The 19137-nt window shown below is 42.8% G+C and overlaps 1 protein-coding gene across 2 annotated transcripts in view; it reads left to right on the top strand.

Moving 5' to 3' along the window:
• Positions 1 to 19137, top strand: part of creb3l1 (cAMP responsive element binding protein 3-like 1) — a 37066-nt gene that overhangs the window by 12039 nt on the left and 5890 nt on the right. The window contains exons 3-9 of one of the 2 annotated variants that reach the window (XM_072445438.1): positions 937 to 1023; positions 7795 to 7940; positions 10012 to 10093; positions 11915 to 12069; positions 13041 to 13187; positions 13695 to 13753; positions 15669 to 15737. In XM_072445438.1, the coding sequence (XP_072301539.1) occupies positions 937 to 1023; positions 7795 to 7940; positions 10012 to 10093; positions 11915 to 12069; positions 13041 to 13187; positions 13695 to 13753; positions 15669 to 15737 (745 nt within the window). The remainder of the gene's footprint in view (positions 1 to 936; positions 1024 to 7794; positions 7941 to 10011; positions 10094 to 11914; positions 12070 to 13040; positions 13188 to 13694; positions 13754 to 15668; positions 15738 to 19137) is intronic. The other variant, XM_072445507.1, reaches the window with a different exon arrangement.

Raw genomic sequence — 19137 nt, 5'->3', positions numbered from 1 at the left:
CTACTACTACTACTACAACAACAACTTCTATTACTGCTACTACAACTGCATCTTCAGTTTAATGTGCACTTCCTGGAGTGACGTGTTAAGAATAAGAGCACACACATTTTGATATTCATTTAAATGTTAAAAAACCAAAACAGAGGAGAAAGCTTGAAACTTCAATTTATTTTGTATTTCACAACAAAGGCGCTTCACACTGCAGGACAGAGAAAAGGTGTTACACCCTCAAACATCAAGTACACATATGCAGAAGTTACACTGCGTGGTCTCTCACATGTAGAATAAACCAGACTTGAATTCAAACCAGGCCCAGGTCTGAAGTTACAGAAAGTTGGCTCAGATTTAAACGTGAACTCGAGTTTCCTGTCATTTTACAACATTTCCTTTTCTAAATCCTTGATTGACCAGCAGCAGGTGCAGGGCTGCGAGTGGCGGAGGAGACTTAAACTTAAGGAACTTAAAGTACCGATGACAAGTTGAACTCAATTTACTAAAAGCGAAGATAATAATAATTCATCATTTTATTCCAGCATTTTTTTACTCTAATGTCACATATATTATCATTTGACAAGTACAACTATGAGAACAGATATATTTTGTTGAATTAATGTTCAAAGGGTCAGAAAAATGTGTTTGTTGTAAATTCTGGACACCATTTTAATGTGATGTCATCTATATTATTTATATTAAACAAAACTGTGGTTTCCAAAATCTCCATTTCATCAGCGGACGACCCCAACACTCTTCTCTTGCCTGACAAAATTATTTATCCAAACAAAAAAGTAAAAGTAATCCATATTCCTTGAAAAGCATTCCTGCTGTGAGTGGAGAAGCCTTTCAAACTCAAGTATTAAGACTAAATCAAGTTCAAACGACGATATGACAACATTGGCCAGTGTTTCTAAAGTGAATAAGCCGTATATCTCGCTGCAGATATCCAGGCTGAACACAGCTACTCTGTGAGTGAAGACTCCGCCCCCCAGAGCCCTGCCCTGTCAATCATCCGGGACCGAGAGGCGGGTACGTCCAATTGCAAAAGACAGGATTCACAATACAGCTAGATCAAACCAAAGAGTGAGTCAGGATGCATTCGACTCTGGCTGCGGTTACATGCTCACTAACATCTGATTATTAACATCGTTTTCAAAATGACTTGTAAACAGAAAAATCTGCTGTGACCATGTAATAATCAGATTTCTTTCTGATCATGGTCCTTCTGATTACTCGCATCAGATTCTGCGGTTTGCATGTCATTCAAATAATCTCAAATGTCCAGAAATACATTCACTATTTACTCATTTAGGTCTGGTTTAGTCCTGGTTTAGTCCTGGTTTAGTCCTGGTTTAGTCCTGGTTTAGTCCTGATTTAGTCTTGGTTTAGTCTTGGTTTAGTCCTGGTTAAGTCCTGGTTTAGTCCTGGTTAAGTCCTGGTTTAGTCCTGGTTTAGTCCTGGTTTAGTCCTGGTTAAGTCCTGGTTTAGTCCTGGTTCAGTCCTGGTTTAGTCCTGGTTAAGTCCTGGTTAAGTCCTGGTTTAGTCCTGGTTAAGTCCTGGTTTAGTCCTGGTTTAGTCCTTGTTTAAGTGCTGGTTTAGTCCTGGTTTAGTCCTTGTTTAAGTCCTGGTTAAGTCCTGGTTTAGTCCTGGTTTAGTCTCTCTCTCTGTACCTGTCTGTCTCCGTCTTCTCTCTCTCTCTGTACCTGTCTGTCTCCGTCTTCTCTCTCTCTCTGTACCTGTCTGTCTCCGTCTTCTCTCTCTCTGTACCTGTCTGTCTCCGTCTTCTCTCTCTCTCTGTACCTGTCTGTCTCCGTCTTCTCTCTCTCTCTGTACCTGTCTGTCTCTGTCTTCTCTCTCTCTCCGTACCTGTCTGTCTCCGTCTTCTCTCTCTCTCCGTACCTGTCTGTCTCCGTCTTCTCTCTCTCTCTGTACCTGTCTGTCTCCGTCTTCTCTCTCTCTGTACCTGTCTGTCTCCGTCTTCTCTCTCTCTGTACCTGTCTGTCTCCGTCTTCTCTCTCTCTCTGTACCTGTCTGTCTCCGTCTTCTCTCTCTCTCTCTGTACCTGTCTGTCTCCGTCTTCTCTCTCTCTGTACCTGTCTGTCTCCGTCTTCTCTCTCTCTGTACCTGTCTGTCTCCGTCTTCTCTCTCTCTGTACCTGTCTGTCTCCGTCTTCTCTCTCTCTCCGTACCTGTCTGTCTCCGTCTTCTCTCTCTCTCTGTACCTGTCTGTCTCCGTCTTCTCTCTCTCTGTACCTGTCTGTCTCCGTCTTCTCTCTCTCTCTGTACCTGTCTGTCTCCGTCTTCTCTCTCTCTCTCTGTACCTGTCTGTCTCCGTCTTCTCTCTCTCTGTACCTGTCTGTCTCCGTCTTCTCTCTCTCTGTACCTGTCTGTCTCCGTCTTCTCTCTCTCTCTGTACCTGTCTGTCTCCGTCTTCTCTGTCTCCGTCTTCTCTCTCTCTCTGTACCTGTCTGTCTCCGTCTTCTCTCTCTCTCTGTACCTGTCTGTCTCCATCTTCTCTCTCTCTCTCTGTACCTGTCTGTCTCCGTCTTCTCTCTCTCTGTACCTGTCTGTCTCCGTCTTCTCTCTCTCTCTCTGTACCTGTCTGTCTCCGTCTTCTCTCTCTCTGTACCTGTCTGTCTCCGTCTTCTCTCTCTCTGTACCTGTCTGTCTCCGTCTTCTCTCTCTCTGTACCTGTCTGTCTCCGTCTTCTCTCTCTCTCTCTGTACCTGTCTGTCTCCGTCTTCTCTCTCTCTGTACCTGTCTGTCTCCGTCTTCTCTCTCTCTGTACCTGTCTGTCTCCGTCTTCTCTCTCTCTGTACCTGTCTGTCTCCGTCTTCTCTCTCTCTCTCTGTACCTGTCTGTCTCCGTCTTCTCTCTCTCTGTACCTGTCTGTCTCCGTCTTCTCTCTCTCTGTACCTGTCTGTCTCTGTCTTCTCTCTCTCTCTGTACCTGTCTGTCTCCGCCTTCTCTCTCTCTCCGTACCTGTCTGTCTCCGTCTTCTCTCTCTCTGTACCTGTCTGTCTCCGTCTTCTCTCTCTCTCTGTACCTGTCTGTCTCCGTCTTCTCTCTCTCTGTACCTGTCTGTCTCCGTCTTCTCTCTCTCTCTGTACCTGTCTGTCTCCGTCTTCTCTCTCTCTCTGTACCTGTCTGTCTCTGTCTTCTCTCTCTCTCCGTACCTGTCTGTCTCCGTCTTCTCTCTCTCTCCGTACCTGTCTGTCTCCGTCTTCTCTCTCTCTCTCTGTACCTGTCTGTCTCCGTCTTCTCTCTCTCTGTACCTGTCTGTCTCCGTCTTCTCTCTCTCTGTACCTGTCTGTCTCCGTCTTCTCTCTCTCTCTGTACCTGTCTGTCTCCGTCTTCTCTCTCTCTCTCTGTACCTGTCTGTCTCCGTCTTCTCTCTCTCTGTACCTGTCTGTCTCCGTCTTCTCTCTCTCTGTACCTGTCTGTCTCCGTCTTCTCTCTCTCTGTACCTGTCTGTCTCCGTCTTCTCTCTCTCTCCGTACCTGTCTGTCTCCGTCTTCTCTCTCTCTCTGTACCTGTCTGTCTCCGTCTTCTCTCTCTCTGTACCTGTCTGTCTCCGTCTTCTCTCTCTCTCTGTACCTGTCTGTCTCCGTCTTCTCTCTCTCTCTCTGTACCTGTCTGTCTCCGTCTTCTCTCTCTCTGTACCTGTCTGTCTCCGTCTTCTCTCTCTCTGTACCTGTCTGTCTCCGTCTTCTCTCTCTCTCTGTACCTGTCTGTCTCCGTCTTCTCTGTCTCCGTCTTCTCTCTCTCTCTGTACCTGTCTGTCTCCGTCTTCTCTCTCTCTCTGTACCTGTCTGTCTCCATCTTCTCTCTCTCTCTCTGTACCTGTCTGTCTCCGTCTTCTCTCTCTCTGTACCTGTCTGTCTCCGTCTTCTCTCTCTCTCTCTCTCTCTACCTGTCTGTCTCCGTCTTCTCTCTCTCTGTACCTGTCTGTCTCCGTCTTCTCTCTCTCTGTACCTGTCTGTCTCCGTCTTCTCTCTCTCTCTCTGTACCTGTCTGTCTCCGTCTTCTCTCTCTCTCTCTGTACCTGTCTGTCTCCGTCTTCTCTCTCTGTACCTGTCTGTCTCCGTCTTCTCTCTCTCTGTACCTGTCTGTCTCCGTCTTCTCTCTCTCTGTACCTGTCTGTCTCCGTCTTCTCTCTATCTCTCTTTCTTTTTCTCTTTCTTTCTCCATTTGTCCCTTGTATCCCACAGCTCTGCGCCGGTTTAGCCCTGCCCACCCACAGCACACAGGCACATGTCCACAGCGTGCAGCAACAGTGGAAACTCTATTTCCTCCTCCCCTTCTCTCTCTCTCTCTCTCTCTGCCCCTCTGTCTCCCTCTTTCTCTCTCTGTCTTTTCTGTCGTTCTCTCCAGGCTCACTATTTTCTCACCTTTTCTCCTCGCTCTCGCTCTCTCTTCCTTCCTTCCTTCCTTTCCTCTTCTCTCGTTCTCCTTAACCTCTCTCTTTTTCCTCTCTCTAAAATATTCATGGTTCTCTGGTTTTCTGTGGAAAGAGCTGATAACTAGACCTTTGACAACAAGGAAATACTTCCATGTTAAATAAATGTATGTCAAACAAAGTCAATAAAAGATAAAGCAGGTGATAGTACTTGTTACTACTACAAGGAAACAGAAGCTACTTCAAAAGCATAAAATGTAAATATCACTTTAAAAAGTTATAAAAAAGCATAACAGTTTTTACTACTACTGCGACTACTATTACTACTGCGACTACTACTACTGCGACTACTACTACTACTGCGACTACTATTACTACTGCGACTACTACTACTGCGACTACTACTACTACTGCGACTACTACTACTACTGCGACTACTACTACTACTGCGACTACTACTACTGCTACGACTACTACTACTACGATTACTACTACTACTCCGACTACTACTACTGCGACTACTACTACTAAAACTACTACTACTACTACTACTACTACGACTACTACGACTACTACTACTGCTACTGCTATGATTACTACTACGACTACGACTACTACTACTACTACTACTATGACTATTACTACTACGACTACAACTACTACTACTACGACTACGACGACTATGACTACGACTACTGCGACTACTACTACTACTACAACTGCGACTACTACTACTACTATGACTACTACTACTGCGACTACTACTACTACTGCTGCTACTACTACTACTACGACTACTACTACTGCGACTACTACTACTACTACGACTACGACTACTACTACTACTATGACTGCTACTACTACGACTACTACTACTACTCCTACTACTACTACTACTACACACATCGATGCAGTATCCCACACAATTTTGTGTCACAACAACATATCACTATTTTCACTAGTTTCATCAAATTGTTAAAATATTGTATATGTAATATATATATATTTATTTGGTATTTTTTTAATCCATATATTACATTCTTCAGTCATCACAGGCAGGGTCAAATAGCTAGTATAAATATTCACCTTACTGTACATTGTAATGTCTTGGAAAAGTCCTTGGATCCGTGTCCTTAAACCCAGGCCGCTGAGCCCTGGTATGAATCTTGGTATTGGGGATATTCTGACATGTTTGCCAAAATACCAGAGTGACTGGAAACAGGCCGACCACAGCTGCTCCTCTGCTCCTCATATGCTCCAGACCCACTGTGATAATAAAGTATTCAACTACATTATGTCAGGGTTCAAAAGGAGAGGGATTATTTCAACATGTTCAAACCAGGACTCAGGTTTTTTTTTTTTTAAAGTGAAGGTTTATCTCATTCACATTTTGTCTGGGTTTTGTTTTGGTTTAGAGCTAATTTAATCCTGGTTCAGTCCAGACCTAACCCTGGTGTAGAGCTAGTTTTGGTTTAGACCTGGTTAAGACCTTGTTTAGAGCCGATCTCCTCCTGCTTTAGAACTGTTTAGTCCTGGGTTTGACCAGATTTAGAACTGCTTTAGTCATGGTTTAGTCCTGGTTTAGGTTTGATCTAATCAAACTAGTTTTGATCATGTTTAAGACTGGTTTAGTCTGAGTTTAGACATGTTCCTGGTTTGGATGATTTTCTCTTGCTTTTGGTATGTCATGGTCCAGTCTTGGTCCAGTAATAGTTTGGAGCAGGTTATTAATTCTGGTTTAGTTTGACTTCAGACCAGTCTTGGTTTAGACTCATTTAGCCCTGGTTTAGTCCTTGTGAAATCTGTGTTTAGTCCTGGGTTATGTCTGTTTCAGTTTGGCTGGTCCAATCAAGGTTTAGAGTTGAAAAATTCCTGCTTTAATCAAATGTTTAGTCCTGGGTGTGTCCTGGTTTGGGCCTGGTTTATTTGTAATGTACAAAACCGTCCACGGTTAGTTCTGGTTTTACCTGATTTAACCTGGTTTGTTCCTAGTTTAGGCCGGGTCTAAATCCAGATTTAGTCCTAGTTTAGGCAAGGCAAGGCAAGTTTATTTGTAGAGCACATTTCATACACAAGGCAATTCAAAGTGCTTCACACAGCAGGAAAAATGCATTAAAATCACAAAGAAATTACAGAAACAGAAATACAATAAAATTAACTAAATAAAAACAATTTAAGTCATAAAAGAGAAGAGTGCAAAGAAAAATCCTTTCAGTCTTATGCACAGCTAAACAAAACAGTTTTTAGCTTAGATTTGAACATTGTTAGAGAAGAAGCCTGTCTCTTTAGTTCTGGTTTGGACTTGGTTTAGTCCTGGTTTCAATCAATACTTCACCTTTCATCTATTAAAATGTTTTGAATCTATAACGCAGAATAAATCCTGTGATAAAACGGATTTCTCCCTCTCACTTAGCCATCCATTGATAATTACCTGTCAAAGAAAAGTTTTACTGTCTTTTCCTCCTGCGTTATTTTACCGCCCCCACCCCGCTGAGATCAAGCACAGCCCCCCATCACGAGCCCTGGAGCCCGATCATTAGGTCCTGATCCTGGGAGGAGCTTCAGAGCCGAGTGCCTCTGCTGCTGGAGCCTCTGGTGCAGTTAAAGTCAATGTAAAGAGCTGTGTGCGGTTTAAAGGGGCTGTGCTTTTATGAGGTGACGCTAAACCTGCACCAAACATATATACATAAACTATACACATGCTAGTCTCTATACTAGTCTCCTTGCATATTATAAACCGGTTTTCTTTTTAAATATTGCTATCGAGATATTGAAGCTAATGCAAAATATGTATAGAGATAGTGCAAGCCGTAGTCACATTTGCACTTGCACATTTTCACTAAAATGATAATTAAAACATTGCAGGAGGTTAAACCAGGTCTAGATTTAAAAGCACAGACAATGTTCATGGGATTCTTGTTCTTAGCTTTTTTTTTAATAGAATGAAAACCCCTCAAAGAAACCAGCTCACTGTTCAGTTTGAAAAGTGTTGAACACAAAAGTAGCAGGCACCAGACATTTGCTTTATTATGATAATGAAAACCTAGCTTTACCTTTAATTGTTGTATCAAATTTTGTACGTGAGAGCGTTGGATCTACTACAGGGGACGTGAAATTAGAAAGAAAGTCTACGGAGCCACCCTGGGAAATCATTTGAGTCGTCTAAACGTATAATCTTATGACAAATCATGAGATGCAATAAATGAAAAGGAGAATGAAACAGTCTGCAATGTCCCACAGTATCACGGCATGCAACGTATCTACATATCTCCATTATTGTGATTTTGTCTATTTATTCAAAGTGCTTTCATTCTGCATTTTTGTGTTTTGTCTCAAGTACAAAACTAACATGTATTTTGGACGCTGTAGACTTAAATGCATCTTCTTTTTTTGCCCCCGTAGAGTTCGAGTGGAGTTTTAACCAGGACTTGTCGGGCATTTTGGTGAAGCAAGAGGAGCCAGATTTGAACCAGTCTATGGACACAGAATCCTCAGAGGACCAGCTCACAGGAACCCTTCAAAACAGAGCGACACTTTGGGAATATTCGGTTAGTATTTATTGTATTTTAAATCTGGGGGGTTTGATTTTCTTACCATAAAAGGGTGAAGTATGTGTTTAAATCTATCTTTCACAAACCCTTGGCACATATCTTTACATGCATAATCTTCTTAGAACAAACAAACAGCAAAGTGTATTCAATTGTTGTGCTTCTTGCGGATTTTACTTCCGGATTTAAAAAAGATAAAATACTTTATTATGAATTAAAATGTTGTGCTTTAGTAAAAAGAAATGACCCAAATAATAACAAAATAAGTAAGAGTAAACATTCATTTGAAGAAACGACTACACAAGTACTGACCGTTTGGATGTAAAACGTATTTACAATTGAAATAATGCACAGATTGTGGTATTTCCAAAGCGCAGACACAAAAATCACAAAGTTAAAATCATGTCACGACTGAATAATGTGTGGGAAGCTTTTACTCAAGAGTATTGTTACGTCAAACAATATATTAGACTTGCACGTTGCAATAGACTAACCAGATCCGACATTAGGGGTAAAACAAATTCAAACAATTAGAGTAGTAAAAACAGCATAAAATTAAACTACTTAGAAGAAGGAAAGGATGAAGTAAAACAACCTTTTTCTGGTGCGGCTCCCCCAGCAGACCACAGACTGGCAGAAGCTCCAGTAACTTGCTGCTGACCATTACTTTGGTCCATCCAGTCCAGCCTGTTGTCCACAAGGTTCTTGTAGCAGTCCACCACTCCCACCTCTTGGCCCTGGATGGTGATGGCCTCCAGTTTCCTCCTGAAGGCAATCACCGGTTCACTTGGTCTTGTTCACGTTCAGGAGCAGGTAGTTTGCAGTCAGTGTCCTGTACTCCTGCTCTTGTCCATTTCTGATACACCCGACCACCGAGAACTTCTGCAAGTGGCAAGACCAGAGCTGTGTTCAGAGATAACAGGAAAGGAGACAGTACACTTCCCTGAGGAGAGTCCACATTACTGATTAAGGTATCACGTATTGAGGCCTGCCAGACAAGTACCAGGAGTCTGTAATCCAGGAGACGCTACGAAAGTCGGAGTAAAAGTATGGAGTTTGAAAACTTTGTTCATAATATACTGAAGTAAATATGAGTGAATACCACACCTCCGGCTGCAGACAGAGCACAGATCTAAGTCTGTCCCTAACTGCTGGTTTAACAATGTACTCTATGTGGATAAAAACAACATTTACTAACTACATAAGAATAAAGTTGGGTTTTAACGGTGAACTATGTAACTTTTCTGGAGGGTGATCGATCAACTGTGTTCATGGAGATATAATCATTTTGCTTAGTAGTTTCCGTAGTACGGCATTAAACTTTACTCAGTGTGCGGTCCGTCCACTCGAAATCCTTCTTTAATTGTACAGTTACATGCAGGTTGAATGTAATAAATAAATTGTAATAAATAGAACAAACATTATTAAGAGTACTACTATATACCAGTGTTTCCACAGCTGAAAAGTGAAGCACTGTATTCAATATTAGGCAACAGTATTTTGTAAATTGTTCAGAAATCACATACATTTGCACATTAGATTTCTTAAAATCTCTTCTTTAAGGTTAACTTTAGATGACAATAAAGATTAGATTAACTCTCACTGGTCCATTTGGGCCGTTTGGAAAGACGTCTTCTTCATTGTGGGCCACTTTCTGTCTCTGCAAACTGGATTTTTTATATTTTACTCACAAATGTAAACTGTAAATGTAAATATAAATGCAGTACGCTCTAAACAAAGTCACAGTAAATCCAAAAGAACAGGAACCTAAATTTGGCGATGACATTGGCCGCTGCGTACAGAAGGTTCTCATCATCATCTATTGCGAGACAGAGTGTCCTGGCCGCCTTTGATTAACATATCATAATAACAGTTTTTGCAGAATTGTTTTTGCATCATTTTGCTCTGTATACGCAGTAGACACACTTAGCAGCTGATGGAGACCACCTGAACGAGGGCTAAAGACCACCAGGTCATCAGTCCAAACAGTGAACGCAACAGCTCCAGCCACACACCCAGTTCTAATGTCATTTATATAATACTGTATTGTAATTTTGCTTTCATGTTTTAGGATCACAGTGCAGAGGACGTAAAGCCATTGTCGATTAAAGATGAACCCAAAGAGATGGCACAGTATCTTAGCACGAGTAGCGGTAAGTACATTAGCCTAAGCCACGCCCTGCTATGCCAAGCTACTGTTAAAGCAAAGTTTTATATGTACTTTCTCAGAGCAGATGTGAGTCCAGACACTTTTTACCCTAAAGAGGAGAAAATTTATGAAATATTTGTTCATTATTATTTTGTATGTATGCGTCTATGAAGGGATTGACCCTCACACCCTCCAAGCCCCCTCACACCCTTCAGGCCCCCTCACACCCTTCAGGCCCCCTCACACCCTGCAGGCCCCCTCACACCTCGCACCCTCCAGGCCCCCTCACACCCTTCAGGCCCCCTCGCACCCTCCAGGCCCCCTCCCACCCTCCAGGCCCCCTCGCACCCTCCAGGCCCCCTGATACCCTCCAGGCGCCCTCACACCCTCCAGGCCCCATCGCACCCTCCAGGCCCCCTCGCACCCTCCAGGCCCCCTGATACCCTCCAGGCGCCCTCACACCCTCCAGGCCCCATCGCACCCTCCAGGCCCCATCGCACCCTCCAGGCCCCCTCGCACCCTCCAGGCCCCCTGATACCCTCCAGGCGCCCTCACAACCTCTAGGCCCCCTCGCACCCTCCAGGCCCCCTCGCACCCCCCAGGCCCCTCGCACCCTCCAGGCCCCATCGCACCCTTCAGGCCCCCTCGCACCCCCCAGGCTCCCTCGCACCCTCCAGGTCCCCTCGCACCCTCCAGGCCCCATCGCACCCCCCAGGCCCCCTCGCACCCCCCAGGCTCCCTCGCACCCTCCAGGTCCCCTCGCACCCTCAAGGCCCCCTCGCACCCCCCAGGCCCCCTCGCACCCCCCAGGCCCCATTACACCCTCCAGGCCCCCTCGCACCCTCCAGGCCCCCTGATACCCTCCAGGCGCCCTCACAACCTCTAGGCCCCCTCGCACCCTCCAGGCCCCCTCGCACCCCCCAGGCTCCCTCGCACCCTCCAGGTCCCCTCGCACCCTCCAGGCCCCATCGCACCCCCCAGGCCCCCTCGCACCCCCCAGGCTCCCTCGCACCCTCCAGGTCCCCTCGCACCCTCCAGGCCCCCTCGCACCCCCCTGGCCCCCTCGCACCCCCCAGGCCCCCTCGCACCCCCCAGGCTCCCTCGCACCCTCCAGGCCCCATCGCACCCCCCAGGCTCCCTCGCACCCTCCAGGCCCCCTCGCACCCTCCAGGCCCCATCGCACCCTCCAGGCCCCCTCGCACCCCCCAGGCTCCCTCGCACCCTCCAGGCCCCCTCGCACCCCCCAGGCCCCCTCGCACCCTCCAGGCCCCATCGCACCCTCCAGGCCCCCTCACGCCCTCCAGGCCCCCTCGCACCCTCCAGGCCCTCACACACCCTCCAGGCCCCCTCGCACCCTCCAGGCCCCCTCGCACCCCCCAGGCCCCCTCGCACCCTCCAGGCCCCATCGCACCCTCCAGGCCCTATCACACCCTCCAGGCCCCCTCGCACCCTCCAGGCCCTCACACACCCTCCAGGCCCCCTCGCACCCTCCAGGCCCCATCGCACCCTCCAGGCCCCCTCGCACCCCCCAGGCCCCCTCGCACCCTCCAGGCTCCCTCGCACCCTCCAGGTCCCCTCGCGCCCTCCAGGCCCCCTCACGCCCTCCAGGCCCCCTCACAAACAGCACTAAAACACCTCCAACTACCTTTACCCTGGCATTATTAAAAAATACAAAATAGTTGACAAATATCAGTAGTATTTGTACATTGAATATGTTTTAAAGTATGCTTTTATTGTTTTACTTGTCAGTCCCTATTTAGTCTTGTTTAAGGCCACTCAAGGAAAAACACCTCTAAACTTGAATGTATGTGTATGTCTCTGTCAGATGAGTCGTTGCTGTTGCCCCCAACCCCCCCTAGCAGTAACCACAGCGACAGTGATGGATCTTTACCCCCCTCTTCGCCCCCCCCTCAGAGACCGGGACGAGCCACGGGGGCCTCGGCTGCGATATCCTCCTCTCCTCTGCTCACCGCTCCACACGTGAGTCATCCATTCCTCAGCCTTATGCCGTGCTGGGAAGAATACTTATTACTTATTTACACAATACTGAATACCTGCATTCAAATTTAATGATCATATGCTGTTATGTGATCCAATCCTCTAAAATCTGAACTCTGCATTAAAAGACACAAGCCCCTGCCCTATCACCAAATGTCTACAACACAAAACATGCATAAAAAATGTCAAAACTCACACTCATACTTATAGTATATTATCATTATATTATTATATTTTCCGGTTTATAACACTTCAACTTTGAAGACTAAATGGTTACTTGCTCCCAACAAAAAAGTGAATAAAGTATGTACATTTTTTGCATTTGACATGTTCTAAAACCTTGAATAGTGTAAAGTCATGGTTGAACCTCGCCCCCTGGGGCTATAATCAGTGCCTCTGTAATTTGATGACTCAGCTCAAATAAACCAGGCTTTGTTTTAAGTTAAACTCAATAAAACAACCCGGTGTCTCAGTCTGCTGCACTGAAGGGAACGCATAATGAAATTAGCTTCAGAAATGTTTGGAAAAGTCCTGTAATTAGTGAAAGTGAAACCGATGTTTAATATATGCTCATCATTTGACCGTCTAGAAGTATCTTTATGTCAAAATGTTGAAGAAAAAATATTTAAATTATGGATAAATATGACTTGATTTGATTTAAAGTGTCAAAATGATACAGTACTACAGCAATTAAGAAGACGGGTTTGACCTGGTTAAGTCTCTGTAAAGTTGGTCCATCTTTGGTCCCACTTTTGTCCTGGTTTTGGTCCTGTTTTGATCTGGTTTGGACCTGGTTTAGTCTTGATTAAGTCTCTGTCCATTTCACTCATACTTTGTCTTGTTTAATACTAGTTCAGTACTTATCCGTGATAGTCCTCCTGGCTTGGACCTCTTGACCCACTCAGGACAAAATGTTGGAAATGTCTTTATTTTTATCTATTCTATGTTTTCAGAAGTTGCAGGGCTCTGGTCCGCTGATGCTGACCGAGGAGGAGAAGAGGACCTTGGTGGCTGAGGGTTATCCTGTGCCCATCAAACTGCCCCTCAGCAAGGGCGAGGAGAAAGCACTGAAAAGAGTCCGACGCAAGATCAAAAATAAGGTTTGTGTTCTGGTTTAGAGCTGGTTTATCCCTGGTTTAGTTCTCGTGGCTAAGGTTTATCCTGTCCCCATCAAACTGCTTCTGGTAGAACTGACTTAGTCCTGGTTTAGACATGGTTAAGTCTTGATTAGTCCGTCATAGGCCTTGTTTAGTTGTGGTTTAGTCCAGGTTTAGCCCTAGGTTGGCCCTAGTTATGCCCAAGTTTATACCTGGTTTGGACCTGGTTTAGATCTAACTTACTCTTTGTTGGTCGTTCTTATTCAGTGTTGGTTTAGTTATGACTTTTCCTTGATTTGAACCCGAGTTAGTCCTGATTTAGATTTAGTTTAATTCTGGTTTAGTCATGGTTTGAACTCGGTTTAGTCCTTAGTGTGGTCCTCTGGGTTTAGTCCTGGTTCCCAAACTTATTTTAATCCGTTAAAGATACATTTTAGTGGCTTGCAATTTTCTTTGTCATTTCTTTATCAAATCATAATAATATCATAAATAATACAATTATTGTTTCAGATCTCAGCTCAAGAAAGTCGGAGGAAGAAGAAAGAGTATGTGGAATGTCTGGAGAAAAAGTGAGTCCTGGAAAATTATCTCTTTTATGATTATTTAAACATTTTCTGCCTCAGCAATACTTTTCTCTCTTCCTTATCATATACAGACGCATGTAAAATAGGTTTTTGTCCTAGGTCATGGTTCTAGTCCTGTTTTAGATCTAGTTTCTGGTTTGGGACTGGTTTAGTCGAGATTTAGACCTATAACCTATAGTCCTGGTCTGGTCTTGAGTTAAGTGGACGTGGTTTGTGTGTTTGATCATGGTCTGAGCCCAGTTTAGTCCTGAAGTATAGACTTGGTTTGGTCCTGTTCTATTCCTGGTTTAGCCCTGGTCTAGTCCAGGTTTAACTCCAGGTTAAGTCCTAGTTTTGATGTGGTTTGTGTGTAAATTCATCCGTAGTTTTGACCTGGTTACGTTTTGGTTTGTTCCTGATTTAGACCTGGTTTAGTCCTTAATTTAGACTATACGATGTCATTCTAGTTACATTCTTGTTTAGACCTGGTTTAATACAATTCAGACCTGTTCAAGTTGTGGTTTGAACCTGATATACCTTTGTCTACTCCTTGCATCCTCTTTCATGTAATTGCATTTTGAAAATCCCACTCTTATCCCTGTTTCATTCCATCCTCTCGTGTTAATCCTCTTGATTCTTCACTAATCTTTTAAAACCAGTCCATTCTGCTCTTAATCCTCATCTGTATATGTCTCTTTATGTGTTCGTTTACACCAGGGCTCACATGCCATTTCTAAGTGAAAGATTAGCTCATAATCCCAGCTGTAGAGTTGAAAAGAAAGCAAAGAAAATATATATATACGGCTAAATCCACATTTGTCCTGGTTTGGTTCTGGAGTGTAGACCTGGTTTGGTTCTGGAGTGTAGACCTGGTTTGGTTCTGGAGTGTAGACCTGGTTTGGTTCTGGAGTGTAGACCTGGTTTGATCCTGGAGTGTAGACCTGGTTTGGTTCTGGAGTGTAGACCTGGTTTGGTTCTGGAGTGTAGACCTGGTTTGGTCCTGGAGTGTAGACCTGGTTTGGTTCTGGAGTGTAGACCTGGTTTGATCCTGGAGTGTAGACCTGGTTTGATCCTGGAGTGTAGACCTGGTTTGGTTCTGGAGTGTAGACCTGGTTTGATCCTGGAGTGTAGACCTGGTTTGATCCTGGAGTGTAGACCTGGTTTGGTCCTGGAGTGTAGACCTGGTTTGGTCCTGGAGTGTAGACCTGGTTTGGTTCTGGAGTGTAGACCTGGTTTGGTCCTGGAGTGTAGACCTGGTTTGGTCCTGGAGTGTAGACCTGGTTTGGTTCTGGAGTGTAGACCTGGTTTGATCCTGGAGTGTAGACCTGGTTTGATCCTGGAGTGTAGACCTGGTTTGATCCTGGAGTGTAGACCTGGTTTGGTTCTGGAGTGTAGACCTGGTTTGGTCCTGGAGTGTAGACCTGGTTTGGTTCTGGAGTGTAGACCTGGTTTGGTCCTGGAGTGTAGACCTGGTTTGATCCTGGAGTGTAGACCTGGTTTGATCCTGGAGTGTAGACCTGGTTTGATCCTGGAGTGTAGACCTGGTTTGGTTCTGGAGTGTAGACCTGGTTTGGTTCTGGAGTGTAGACCTGGTTTGGTTCTGTTCATGGTTCAGTCCAGTCCAGTTAGTTTAGTAGTTTCTTAGTAGTAGTAGAAGAATTAGTAGTAGAAGAAGTAGTAGTAGTAGTAGTAGTAGTAGTAGTAGTAGTAGTAGTAGTAGTAGTAGTAGTCCACAAATGATGTTCACAAACGTGTTCTGAAATACATGGAATTCTTGGATTAGTTTGGTAGTTAAGATTTCAGTCTTTTCTCAACTGTAATTGTGATTCCGCATTTTGTTTTTTGAATATTTTTGGTCATTTTATTTGCTATATTAATATTTGTAAGAAAAAAGTAGCAATTATTATGGTTTCTTTTGCAGGGTGGATAACTACACGTCAGAAAATGGCGATTTATGGAGAAAAGTAGAAAATCTTGAGACTGCAAACAGGTAAACATCTCAAATATCTCAAACATCATTAATAATGACATTGTCCTAACAACACACTCATGTTTGTAAAGACCATTTATATTCAGTGCTATATACAATACTTTTCTATGCCCACTGGTGAAATATGTATTCGTACCAGAGAAATGAATCGTATAAATCGTGACTAATCGACTATGAAAATAATCGTTGACCATAGTAAATAGTCTTTTGTTCTGTAGAGATAATAGTATGAATTGTTGACAACTAAAGTAATCGTTAGTTGCAGCCGTACATTAAAATTAGGATAGTGTTAGATGCTATTGATCATTAAGATTTTACTGCTACTAAGTGAGTTCTAGTGACTATTACTATTACATCTAACCAACTATCCAATCCTAGTTAATACTACTACTAATACTACTGCTATGGCTACGGCTACGGCTACGGCTACTGCTACGACTACTACTACTACTACTACTACTAATACTGCTACTGCTACTGCTACTGCTACTGCTACTACTACTGCTACTACTGCTACTACTGCTACTGCTACTACTACTACTACTGCTGCTGCTGCTGCTGCTGCTACTACTACTACTACTACTACTACTACTACTTCTACTTCTTTAACTTGTGCTTTTACTTTACTCTCACTGGTAATGTTACTTGTACTACTGGTACTGTTAATTATACTACTGGTAATGTTACTTATACTACTGGTAATATTCTTTGTACTGGTAATGTTCCTTGTACTGGTAATGTTACTTGTACTACTGGTAATGTTACTTGTACTGGTAATGTTACTTGTACTGGTACTGTTACTTATACTACTGGTAATGTTACTTGTACTGGTATCTTATCTTATCTTATCTTAATGTTACTTGTACTGGTACTGTTACTTATACTACTGGTAATGTTACTTGTACTGATAATGTTACTTGTACTGGTAATGTTACTTGTACTGGTAATGTTACATGTACTACTGGTACTGTTACTTATACTACTGGTAAAGTTACTTATACTACTGGTAAAGTTACTTGTACTACTGGTAATGTTACTTGTACTACTGGTAATGTTACTTGTACTACTGGTACTGTTACTTGTACTACTGGTAATGTTACTTGTACTACTGGTAAAGTTACTTGTACTACTGGTACTGTTAATTATACTACTGGTAAAGTTACTTGTACTACTGGTAATGTTACTTATACTACTGGTAATGTTACTTGTACTACTGGTAATGTTACTTATACTACTGGTAATGTTACTTGTACTACTGGTAAAGTTACTTGTACTACTGGTACTGTTACTTATACTACTGGTAATGTTACTTGTACTACTGGTAATGTTACTTATACTACTGGTAATGTTACTTGTACTACTGGTAAAGTTACTTGTACTACTGGTAATGTTAATTATACTACTGGTAATGTTACTTGTACTACTGGTAATGTTACTTGTACTACTGGTAATGTTACTTATACTACTGGTAATGTTACTTGTACTACTGGTAATGTTACTTATACTACTGGTAATGTTACTTGTACTACTGGTAATGTTACTTGTACTACTGGTAATGTTACTTGTACTACTGGTAAAGTTACTTGTACTGGTAATGTTACTTGTACTACTGGTAATGTTACTTGTACTACTGGTAATGTTACTTGTACTACTGGTAATGTTACTTATACTACTGGTAATGTTACTTGTACTACTGGTAATGTTACTTGTACTACTGGTAAAGTTACTTGTACTGGTAATGTTACTTGTACTACTGGTAAAGTTACTTGTACTGGTAATGTTACTTGTACTACTGGTAAAGTTACTTGTACTACTTACCACCACCGCTGAAACCCACTTGTCTATTGTTTTACTTTACAGTCGTCCATTAAAGCTCCCGCACTGCGTCAGTCGCCTCATGGTGCGTTCGCTGTGTGCAGAGGCCTGTTATTTCAGCTCAGGGTGGGGGGGACTTTATAGCTTGTAATTAAACAAATCTGAGTTAACAGTAGCTTTCTGCGCCCCCTCCCCGTAAACCACACCACAACAACCCCGACGCAGAACAATGGGGCAACTTTAGTCAGCAAAAAATGCAAAAGATCTGAGAAATTGAGTCTGGATTGGACAAAACACTATTAGATTAGATTTGCGCGGACGTATAAACAGATACAAAAGTTAGAAATGTGCTGGAGAGAGTGAAAAACATGCTGTTACCATGGCAACACGAGTATGAACAGGCCAGTCAATGTGTTGCTTTCATTTTACATTAGACATTTGTATGAATTAACATCAGTTTTAGTTGTCCTTAGACAGTTTGAACAGAAATAGACAATCTCTTTTTTAAATGTTTCTTTTTTTAATACAATATTTGCAAAAAGGATAATAATAATAATAATTTCCTTGCACTTAAACATATTTGTCTGTTGAAAACACTGGTAGACAAAGGGTAAAATGTAAGAATCTCTGCTGTGTCTCGGTGAACAGGTGTGAACATCTGAAAGTAAAGTATTGGACAAATGAACAGATGAATACTATACCTGTTGGAATAATTCATAAATATCTTTTGTAATAATGCAATATGTCTTACGTGTCGTGCTGGAAAACCATGTTACACTATATTATAATGAACGGCAGCGTCTAATGTCCTGAGATCATTTTTCACATGAGAGCAGAGTCTTTTATCTTTATGAGATCTTGCTGCCTGAGATGTTATTCCATCCCTAAAATTCAACTAAACCGCTTTTATTTTGTTTGTTCATTGTGGGAATTTTGTTTGGGATCAAAGTTGGAATGAGAAAGTGGTGCACAACTGCCTTTAATTTGAGGATTATAAAGATTTTAGGTTGGAAACACTTTGATAGTGAAAGATTTGAAAGTATGGTTGATATTGATTGTGGGGGTTGAAGAAAAAGGAAAACAATTGATCTCAAATTAAAAGCAAAACTATCATTTAGAACTGGGTTAAAAACAATGACAGAGACGTTTGAACAAAGAAGAACCTGGTTAACTTGAGACAAATCTGGACTTGATAAAGCCTTGAATAAAGCTGAATAAAAGCAATTGGAGCCACTAAATTAGCCACTAACGCACACACATTTATATATTAAAAAAATTAAAAATAAGATAATTCTGGCAAATGAAAACCACTGATATACATGTGAGAGCTTGGTTTAAACACATTTACTTAAGTTTAATTACTGAAAATGTGTGACTTAATTTTGCCTCCAGTCTGGAGTTCAAACATAGCATTTTAAAGGGTCTATAGAACAATAATAGTGATAGCAATTTAGTGTTCATGGACTAAATAAAGACTCAAGAAACCTGAGACAAACCAAATGTGATATTCTATTTGCAAAACTAACCTTATTCAAACCAGGAAGTGTTAATGTCATGGTTAAATAAGTCTAAACTCATTAAAACA

This window comes from Eucyclogobius newberryi, unplaced genomic scaffold (assembly GCF_026437365.1).
Source record: "Eucyclogobius newberryi isolate DKJ021-1_F unplaced genomic scaffold, fEucNew1.0.hap1 SCAF_1, whole genome shotgun sequence".
NCBI lineage: Eukaryota > Metazoa > Chordata > Actinopteri > Gobiiformes > Gobiidae > Eucyclogobius > Eucyclogobius newberryi.
The sequence above is the reverse complement of the archived record's forward strand: the minus strand, read 5'-3'. Positions and strand labels throughout refer to the sequence as shown.